Here is an 11,024-nt window from a genome sequence, read left to right on the forward strand (position 1 = left end):
TGCTCCCTTCCTGCCAGGGGAACAAGTTCTGTCCTGAACTATTTGACCCTTTTCTTTGATCACCCTGGTTCTTTAGAGTAGGGCTCATGCAGTTTTAATTGGAATCCTGATAGAACAGGGATTGTGTTGCTTGGCTGATATAACTGTTGCGGAGATCTCTTAGGCTTCTGATGTGCCATTACTCAGCAGTCAGACTCTCGGCACAGAGCACTCATCCTGGTGTTACTCTACACATGTGTTGCTATGGAATTGGGCAACAGGGATGTCTGCTAAAACCCCTCTTTCCTTGACCTTTCCTGAGCTGCATCAGCAAATAACTCCTGCAACCTGCCCGTCCTGAGGTCTGATTGGAGAGGGGCTGGTAGATCATAAAGGGCTGGTCCCTTCTACATGTCATGTCTTGGCTCTCTGGCCCCTGGCTCAGACTCCCTCAGACGCTGTAATCATTAACTCTTGCAGGAAGCCCACTGAGCTTGATAGGTATCGGAGCATCTGCTTCTGCCCAGTTAGATACAGTGACTGTTGAAGTCCTGAGATGGAGGGAAGTCAGCAAAGAGATGGCGGTGAGGGGGTGGCCGGGCAGGAGCCGGGTGGTGGGGGGCTGCGGCTGGGGAGGGACATGGGCCTGTGGAGCGCCGTGTCCCTGATTGCTGGCTGTGTGATCGGCTCTGGCATCTTCATGTCTCCACAGGGGGTCTTGGTCTACATGGGCAGCCCCGGAGCCAGTCTTGTGGTCTGGGCACTCTGTGGCCTTCTGGCCACCCTGGCTGCCCTGTGCTATGCTGAACTGGGGACCCTGGTTCCCGAATCTGGAGGGGAATATGCCTACATCCTACGAACCTTTGGGTCTTTACCAGCCTTCCTGGTCATCTACACGTTTGTGCTGGTGGGCAGACCAGCTGCCATCGCTGCCATCTCTCTGAGCTTTGCCAAGTATGTCACGGTCCCCCTTTACCCGGGCTGCTCCTCACTGCCCCAGGCTGTGCTCAAGGGTGTGGCTGCCACCTGCATCCTGCTGCTGATGCTGGTCAACTGCTGGAGCTCGAGGATGGCTACCACGCTGATGAACGTGTGCACAATCACCAGGTGCTCTCCTTGCTGGTCATCATGGGTGGCGGCGCCGTGGTGCTGGGCCAGGGCCGTGGCCGTGTGCAAGCCCTTCTGTTCACCTTCCACAACACGTCGCAGCAGGCCGGGCACATTGGCATGGCCTTCTACCAGGGCCTGTGGTCCTTTGATGGCTGGAACAGCCTCAACTGTGTGATGGAGGAACTCAAAAATCCAAATGTGAGTCCATGATACTGCTTCAGGGGGTGAAATCTCTGAACAGCACCAAGTTCCAATGATTGTTATTTGAGCTAAGACCCTGAGAAATCGGCTGACGACAGGGCTCCCTTCCTGTACTCGTGGGACTTAAATGCCAGCCCACTATCTATCCTGATTAGTTTATGTAATTATATGAATAATAACTTCTCAAGTAAGCAGAGGACTTTACAGTGTCATACCTATGGTCTCATTTTGTTGCCCTGGGAGGTAGGCATTGTCATCCCATTTTTCATGTGGAAAAACCAAGGTTCATAAAGGGGAAGTGAGTTGGAGGTCATACCACTAGTAAGAGGCCACGCTTGACGACACTCAGCTTGCTCTCTCCTGGACTGCTCTCTCTGGAACACTGTGGTAGATGTAACTTAATTCACACCTGCCAAAGTGTGGGAGCCACTACAGGACATGGCATCATGGTTTGGGACAGAAGAATGGGCCAGTCTTGCCTGGCTCACCCCACCTGTGAACCTGGGGCTGGCTAGTCATTGCCCTTGGAGGTGGGGATGGATCTGCAGGGCCCCCTGGGAGGCATATGGAACGTGCAGACTCTACAGTTACTATGGACTCTTTGCTATCAATCTATTTGCCTACGATGCTATTTGTTTTCTTCTGCCCCTGCAGGAGTTTTAAATTCTCATAGAATGAAAACTGCAAGTGTTTTTCTCTTTGTCTCAGGGCTGGCTTAAGGGTCATTACCTCTCCCAGTGTCTCAGCAAAGGCTCCCTGGAGCAGGGTTTGGGAGAAGTTGGGAGGAGAGGAGGAGCTTGGAGACTAAAGTTTAAGAGCAGAGAGAGACAGGAGTCCTGGTACCTGGTTTTTATTCTTGCATGTAATTCCTTATGCCTCAATTCTTTGCCTATAAAAATGGAGCTCAAATTAGCTGGCCTGCCTACCTCACAGGGCTTTGGGGTACCGAACGGTATAATCACCTGTGGGGGATGGCTCGGTCTCCAAGTGCTGTCAACAGCTGTACAGTTGCAATGTTAGGTGAATGATAAGGTGCACTCAGGTTGGCTCTAGGGTGGAGTGGGAGTTACAGAGCTCACCTAGGTCATGGGGGCTAGGCTCCTTTCTCTCTGCCCTCAGGCCCTGGGCTCAGAGCTGTCCAGGGAAAAAGTAAGGGGCCCAAAGATGAGCACCCATGCTCTAGAGCAGGGATCGGCCAACTTTTCCTACAGAGGATCAGAGACTTGATATTTTAGGCTTTGAAGGCCACATGGTCTCTGTCACGGCTACTCAACTCAGTTGCAGCATGACAACAGCCATAAGTAAACAAATGAGTGGGGCTGTATCTGGATAAGTTTTATTTACAAAAACAAATTGGCTGGATTTGGTCCACAGGCCATAGTTTGCTGTATATTGAACATTTTGGATAAATGTGGGTTTTAAAGCAAAAACAAAACCATTCCTCTGAAGGCTAGCATTTAAAATTCTGCCTCTACCTCTGCCCTCTGAAGCACACAGTATGTGTTTCTTTGTTCGTTCCACACTCTTTTCAAGAAACTGCAGAGCCCCTGCCAAATTCAGGCCAGCCTTATGCCTACATGCCCTGGGATTCGAGTGGAGAGTTAAGGTACTTGAGAATGAAACCAGGAAATCTCACTGTTCTTATGGTGTCTTGTCCAGAAACCTGTTTGGGGCACAACTCATACCTCTGTAGCTGTTACAGCTCATTAGCTGGCAGGTGGGCTGTCCAAGCTGAGTCAAGTTCAGTGGCACACAAGGCTTCTTCCCTCTGACTTGGCGTGGGCTAGGTCATGCAGACTGCGGTGATGAGGAATTTGTTGCTATGCCCGTGCTATGATTGGGGCAATTTTCTTTGCCTTCAGATTCCCAGATTTTGGACCCAGAAGGGACCTGAGAGAACCCATCTCTATTGCTGCCCTATTTGCGTCACTATCACAACTTTGCTACGTGACCTGCTAGGTTGGGTGACCAACCATCCTGGTGGCCCAGGACTGAGGGATTCCCAGGGCTGCTGGACTTTTAGTGTTTAGAGCTGGAAAGGCCCAGGCAAGCTGGGATGAATTTATCACCCTTCCTGGCCTTTGCCCTTGGAGGACAGGACAAAATGAGACAGGACAGAGGCTTGGATAGAGTAAAGCAGGTGTGCTTGCTGGGGACACTGCTCCCACCTGCTGCTAGAGCTCAGAAAAGGGAGCTCCCATGAGGCAGAGTAGTCAGGGGGGCTTCCTGGAAGAGGAGGGCTGGGGCTGAGCCTCAAAGGACTGATGTGGTTTTTGGCAGAACAGCCATGTAGAAGCAGTAGGAACCTGAACCAGAAAGAAGAGGGCATGTTTGTGTCTCAAGAAAAAAATAAGGGAGAGGGGGTGTTTGAGGACAGACATAGCACCCAGGCTGATCACAAGGACTGGAAGCAGGCCCTGAGATTACTTCTCCATCCTCAATGCCCCTTGCCCTCCCCTGCAGATCCACCTTCAAACTTTTCTGTGGGCAGAACTCAGCCCTGGCAGAAAACTCTAGAAACTGCTTTTTATATAATATTGGAGAACAGAAGATATGCTTCTCAGGGGCAGATGCTTAAATGGGGGAGGGTCCTATCTAGTTGGTAGGGGAGGTCTGCCTGGGACTGTGGTGCAGCCTCACAGGGACCGCTCTGTGCTACGCTGAAAGCGCGCTCCCTACATCTTGGTAAGGAAGGACCTCTTCTCTGTTTTGTTTCATGTTACGTTGTAAGTGTCAGGAACAGCAGTGCCATGCTCTGGGGTAACTGTTGGTACTTAGGGGAGAGGCTCTGGTTTCATCAGCGCTTGCCAACCCTTACCAAGGTAAGCCAAAGGCATCTAGCTGTCCAGGAGACCCAGGAGTGCTGTGGACATGCTTCTTTTACTTTGAGGTATGTTCTTACTTTGAAGTCTAAAGATGTCTACCCACGGCTTGCCTGAGCCTGGGGAGTGTTGGGTAAAGTTCCAGAGGGAGGCCCCTCCCCTCTGTTTGCTCTTGGCTCCAGAATGATGTCCAGAGGTAGGGGTGCAGTGTGGGAGGGAGTATTCTACACTCTGATTTCACCCAGTTTTCATCCATTCCTCAATTTTTAAATTTAATTTAATTTTTGTATTTGTTTTTATTTTTATTTTTTAATTGAAGTATAGTCAGTTTACATTGTTGTGTCAATTTCTGGTGTACAGTGTAATGTTTCAGTCATGGATATACATACATATATTCATTTTCATACTCTTTTTCATTATAGGTTATTACAAGATATTGAATATAGTTCCCTGTGCTATACAGTAGGACCTTGTTGTTTCTCTATTTTATATATAGTAGGTAGTATATACGCATCTCAAACTCCCAATTTATCACTCCTCAATTTTTATTGAATGCCTGCTCAGTACATTTTTTGGGGGTGACCAGGGGTTGGCTGGGTGCTGAGGCTCCAACAGTGCAAACCAGTCCAAGTACCCACAGTCCCTGTGTCCAAGCCCTTCCTTTCCCTTCCTCTTTGCTGATCCTCACACCCTGCAGAGAGGCAGAGCAGTGGGGAAGCCCCATTTCACAGATCCCCAGTGATCCCCAGTGATCTCCAATGATCCCCAGTTCCCCCAGTGATCCCCAGTTTCCACTTGAGGATACTGAGGGTCAGAAGAGAATCCCTGGTGTAATGGCCCTCAATCTGGGCCTGTGTCCCAGGGACACTGAAACTAGGCAGGGTTTGGCATGGTGGGTCCTGGAATATTAGCTGGAGCTATCAGCTGACTTTGGAGAGCTGTAACTTTCCTGTCTCTTCTCCTCGCCTGTGCTCTTGTGGTTGCCCCTGGTGGGCATGCCTCCCTATTCCACCAGCCTGAATCGCCTCCGTTCTTCAAGAACACAGCATAAGGCCCTGCTCATTCCAGAGGCTCTGCTGGTGGCTCCTCTCCCCTCTCCACCCTGTCAGCCCTCTGTACCTCCACTGCTCTGACTGTCAGCGCCCCTCACGGCCTCCCAGCACATCTGCCCCTTGGTGTGTCCATGCCGTGAGACTCTGAGCTCATGGAGGAGGTTGCACAGGGCCTGAGTGGCCCCTGGCTTGGCACGTGCCCTGTGGCCAGGATAAGCTCAGTGCTGCACTGCTGAGCTTGTTCCAGGGGCCTGGGAAGGACCTCACTGGCTAATATGTGGCCTCTTCTCCCTGACTCTGCAGCAGAACTTGGTGTGGGCGCTGATGATTGCCATCCCCCTTGTTACTGGCTTGTACATCCTGGTCAACATCAGTTACCTGCTAGTGTTGTCACCCCGCGAGATCCTTTCCTCTGATGCTATGGCCGTGAGCTGGGGGTGAGTGAGTCATGTGACGTGTTCATGGCCCTAGGGAAGGCTGGTGCCCCATGAGTGTTTCAACCTGCCCCTGGGTCTGGCTTGCTCCATTTCTGAGTGGGCTCCTGAGGCCGTCTTCCAGGTTGCTGCCAGAAATCCTGCCCTTGATCCCTCTGTTGTCCTAGGAACCAGGTTCTGGGGGCCTGGGCCTGGCTGGTGCCCTTGGCTGTCGCACTCTCCACATTCGGCTCTGCCAACGGGACGTTCTTCAGCGGAAGCCGTGTGTGCTATGTGGCTGCAAGAGAGGGCCACATGGTGAGATGGGGTCTGGGCTGGGCAAGGGGGTGCTGGAGGGACTTCTCCGGCTGGGGGCTTAGCATTCAGACCAAACCAGGACTTGCCCTAAAGACACAGCCCTCTTCTGAGAATGGGACTCAAGCATCTCATACCTCCCCATTTAAACGCCAGCCCCTTTACATCCAGGTTCTGGGAGATCACCCTAATGGGTCACACTGAGGAGGCTGGAGGTGATGAGAACATTTGTGCACGCCGGTGGTGTGGGGGCAGCGGGAAGGAACCACAGGAACAGAGCCATTGTGTACTCTGGGCCCTCCCCCGGGGCCTCTCTGTCAGCTTTTGCTGCAATAACGCTGAGTGGTAGACAACCCCAAATCTCGGTGGCTTACGGCAGCAAACATTTCATGTTGCTCATGCATCGGTGGGTCAGCCATGGCTCTGCCCCAGGCTGGGGCTCCTGTTTGGATCTTCTCAGTCTGACTGTGATTCTGTTCATATCTCAGGGACCCAGGCCAGGTGGCAGGCGTTCAAGAGACTCAGCCAAACCACTGCGCATATTTAGAGCTTCTGCTGGATTGCTTCTGCTCACACTTCACGGGCAAGTCCAGCATCAGTGGATGGAAGCTGTATTTTTCCCACAGAAGTGGGGAAAGGGGGACTGAGTGTTTGCTGAATGATAATACAGTGTGCACAGTAACGCAATATCCCTCTGTGTGCTCCACCCATACCTGCCCTGGCCTCTCCTCCCACCTCTTCTGTCTCCATCGCCCCCCTGCAAGTCCCTCTTCCTGTCTTGGGAATGAGCAATAAAAAGCTGAAAGATTTGGCCAGGCATCTGCTACAACCCTTCACACTCTCTTAACCCCACATCCTAAGCTATTGGGTCTTGGCTGGCCTGGAGGGATGGGTCCCCAACCTGCATTCTGAGCCTAGTCACCCCCAGTGAGCCATGGTGGCCTACATCTGGAAGCCATGGGAACTGGGGACTGTTAGGTTGAGTACACTAGTGTCCAGAGTGAGTTTGGCAGGGGAAGAGGGTGGGAGCTTCTGGGGACAGATACCACTTCAATCCCCCCTGGGGGCTGCCTGACACCTGGCTTTGCTTCCCAGCCCCGACTTCTGTCCATGGTTCATGTGCACCGCCTCACGCCAGCGCCAGCCCTGCTGTTCACCACCATGGTGGCTTTGGTCCTGGTCATCCTGGGAAGCTTCAACCCCATCGTGAACTTCTTGAGGCAAGTGAGGCTGCCCTCCCAGGCTGAGTATCTCATGGCCCCTATGTGTACCCACTTACCATGTGCACACTTCTAGAAGTCCCCAATGTGTGCGCACTCACACATATGCACATATATATAATCACATGTGCACACACATTTCTAGAAGCCCCTATGAGTGTATACACACACACACACACACACACTCTTCTGGAAGCCCAGGCTCAGGGATCCTGCACATGCACACCGGTTTCAGCCATTCTCTCTCAGCTGTAGTTCCAAAATTAAATGTGGCTTCCTCCTCTCTTGTCCTGTTTCCAAAAATTCAGTGAGACAATTTCTCACCACAGAGAGAGACAAATTAAAGGCATATGTTGTCTTTGTCAATTTTTTCTTTTTTCATGTCCCTTTACTCTGTCCCTAAGATGACCTGAAAGGATATATTCAGGCTTTACTCACACTTCTTGTAGCCCTGGGCTTGGTGTAATTTTTCCTTTGTAGTCTGGTCTGCATTCTCGATCTGACCCCACAGAACCCTATCGAGGGTGGACCCACAACCAAGCTGTGTGGGCACAATCAGTGACTGCATCAAAGTGGGGAGATGTTCCGACCCCCTTTATCACCTTCTCTGGGGCAGAAATGATGGGCTGTTGTGACATCCATGACAACTATCATTTTATAACCTCATTCAACAGGCAGATCCTTAACCCACCAGGCAGGCATAATGTCTGGGGCAGAGGGGGTGCTTAGAAATTTTTCAAGCATCACATGTTCTCCTGCTTTGTTGTCTTAAGTGTAGTTAGTCTTCTGGAATAGGATGTACAGTGCTCCATGTGCCTTTCTTCAGAACATTAAGTAACAGACATGGTTTTTCTTTTTATTTTTTTCCCATAAGAAAGAATGAAATCAATACACGGTGTGAATAAAATCAAATCCAGGGTGTCTCTAGGGGATTTAGCCTGAGACAGGGATCCTGACTGAGCATGTCTCGGTACAGAATGAGAATTCTGGATGACTCCTCTCAGCCAGGACCCAATATCTCCTGGTCTTGACCAACTCAAGAGATGACCTGGTCTGAACCTTGCCTCTAAGGTTAGATGGAGTTTTCATCAGACCTACATCAGCCCTTAGGGGAGGCAGAGGCCAGGGGTTTGTCTGGGTGCCCAGTGGTGCACTCATGTCACCAGCTCTCAAGTTGGGGGTGGGGGGGTGGGTCTGCTATGAGTGTGCTTGTCTCTGAGGAGAGCTCAGCCTTCCTTGAGATTCTACCAGCCTCTTTCTTTGAGGAACACAGATTCTCCTCCTTCCCTTTGAAAATTGTCCAGCCGGGGGCCGTCAAAGAAGGCCTGATCTGGTGTCACGTGGGTGAGCGGCTTGTACATGTGCCACTTTGTATCTGAAGATAGAGGCAGGAATGGGCCACTGTGCACCCCCCCCCCCAGTGCATCCTTGTCCCCAGTGGCCCAGCCTTGCCTTCTTTCCTTGGTCTGCACAGGTAAGGGGAGCTGGGGGTGGTTGAAAGACCCTGGACGAGGGTGCAGCTTGGCCCCAGGTTGCAACTAGTAGGCCAGCTGCTCTTGCCCTCCCACCCGTGGCCGAGCCTGGCAGTAAGCAGCTAGTGTCTGCCTTTCAGCTTCCTTTCCTGGCTCACCTACGGAACCACCATTAGCTGTCTCCTGTACTTGCGGATGAAGAAGAAGAGTCTTCCCCGACCTTACAAGGTAGACTTCGGGATACACACGGGGCATGTACAACTCGAGGCTGTGGCATGAGGCGGATCATTGGACCACAGCCTCATTCAGGGCCCAGAGGAAGAAAGTAAGGGGTGACCACTGTCGTATTTGGGAGATAATTTCTGTATGTCCCGGGGGGGAGGGACAACGGAATCACAAGGCGTCTACTCTGCTTGCTGGGGCCTCATTTCTCCTCTGGAGGACCCTGAGGGAGGGCAACAGGAGATGAATGAAGAGAGGACATATGCACACAGCGGGAGTTATGTAACACAGAGTGGATCAGGCTGGGTCCCAAAGCCTCTGCTCCCTGGAGGGCCCCCTGTGGCCCAGCAGGTGTCTCCCCTTGCCTGGCAAGGTATCACAGTAGGGACCGGAAGAGAGGAGCTGGTGGCAGGTGGAAGTGACAGGAAGGCAAGCAGGAGGGACAGAGCCCAGGGGTCACATACCACCTCCTATGACCCTCTTCATCATCCAGGTCTCTGTGTCTACGGCAGGTCCCCACCATCATCCCGGCCATCATGCTCCCTGCCTCCCTCTACCTAGTGCTAGCACCCATCATTGATCAACCTCAGATAGATTTCCTGTACGTCCTCCTGTTCCTGCTCAGTGGCTTCCTGGTCTATTTCCTGTTTGTCTACTTCCGGTGCCAACCCAAGTGTTTGCAAGTGGCTACCCTGCATCTCCAGCTGCTCCTGGAAGTTGTTCCAACCACTAAAAATGCTGACTGAAGGACCGAACAGGTCCACACTGCCCTCTTTGCTGTAGACACCTCTGTCCCCACACAAGTGGCCTTGCCAACTTCTCTGGATTGACTATGCATAATTATACTAAGTTTCTAAAGTGCTATGACATAGCTATTGCCAAGTTTGGAGTTATCTGCCCAGGACAGCATCTTCTCTAGGAACTTCCTTCAACAGAGGTGGATCCCATAGCCACACTTGTATTACATGACTGCCTCCCTGGGTCACATCTATGTCATATTCCAGGTGGGCAGCTTAACATATGTTTCCTTCTTTTGGGATTTTGGGATTAGAATTCTGATGGTTGCTTGAGCTGAGGAATTGTAAATCTTGGGATCTCTGTGGGCCATCTTCCATCGTGTGAGCAGAGAAGTAGAGAAAGCCACTACGGAGAGAAGAATGAAGAAGATACACAGTGAGGTGGTGCTGAGAAATTGTGTGGTCATCAAGAGTTGGGGGGGGGGGAAGCCTGAGAGGGCAGTAGCCTTAATCCTTGGCTGTTTTTCAGTTCTGGACTTTTATTTCTGTGGTCTAACTGCCATCTGACTGTCCTTCCAGCTTTGTGATTGTCTGGGGCAACCTGATACCTTATAATAAATTTCCAATTTGGGCTCAAGTGGGTTTGAACACGTCCTTATTTCTTGCAACTAGAAAAGCTTTGGTCTGACAAAACTTGTTTGGGAAGACGTGATCCTTTAGTTAATGTTTAAAGCTGCCAACTTGCTTGAACAGGGAAAGAAACAAGAGACATATCCCTGGGAAGGAGGGGTTTTATGGGCTTTGGGTAAAAGGGAGGACAGTCAAACTTCTCAAAGAGAGGAAGAAAAGTTAGAGCAGATCCCAGAAGGCTAATGCGGTTACAGAACTAAAGAGCATCAAGGGGGCAGAGATATCTGGCTGCCCAGGTAGGAAAGAGCGACAGGAAGAAAGGACTGTTGCACCTCAGTACACAGGGAGAGGTGACTCCAAGAGGAGCAGCAGAGAGCACTGCATCTCTACTCCTGAAACTGGACCTAGGCTGCCCGCCCAGGGCTTTGCTCTCTCAGCTTTCCGATATGGAAACAGCTGCGATAAATACAGAGCACTTCCCATGGGCTTCCTTCTTTTGCTCTATCATCTCTGAATATATGCCCTTAGGAAACATCTTTTTTATAGAATAAAGTTTATATGTGTATACTTATGCTTTTAATTTTTTTTAAATTGAAGTACAGTCAGCTTACAATGTTGTGTTAATTTCTGGTATACAGCATAATGTTTCAATCATTCATATACATACATATATTCTTTTTCATATTCTTTTTCATTATAGGTTACTACAAGACATTGAATATAATTCTCTCTACTATACAGTATAAATTTGTTTATCTATTTTATATGTAGTAGTTAGTGTCTGCAAATCTTGAATTCCAAATTTACCCCTTCCCGCCCCCTTCCCCTACCCACCCCCGGTAATCGTTAAG

The 11,024-nt window shown here is 50.6% G+C and overlaps 1 protein-coding gene across 1 annotated transcript; it reads left to right on the plus strand.

The window, feature by feature from the left end:
• Window positions 1-535: 535 nt before the first annotated feature.
• LOC102520667 (b(0,+)-type amino acid transporter 1-like) lies at window positions 536-10,764 on the plus strand. The gene is given in 7 exon segments (XM_032497099.1): window positions 536-1,079; window positions 1,082-1,287; window positions 5,468-5,601; window positions 5,766-5,895; window positions 6,988-7,112; window positions 8,725-8,812; window positions 9,319-10,764. Coding segments are annotated over 7 exon segments (1,461 nt in total). The 3' UTR covers window positions 9,553-10,764.
• Window positions 10,765-11,024: the final 260 nt, after the last annotated feature.

This window comes from Camelus ferus, chromosome 15, assembly GCF_009834535.1.
Source record: "Camelus ferus isolate YT-003-E chromosome 15, BCGSAC_Cfer_1.0, whole genome shotgun sequence".
Lineage (NCBI taxonomy): Eukaryota > Metazoa > Chordata > Mammalia > Artiodactyla > Camelidae > Camelus > Camelus ferus.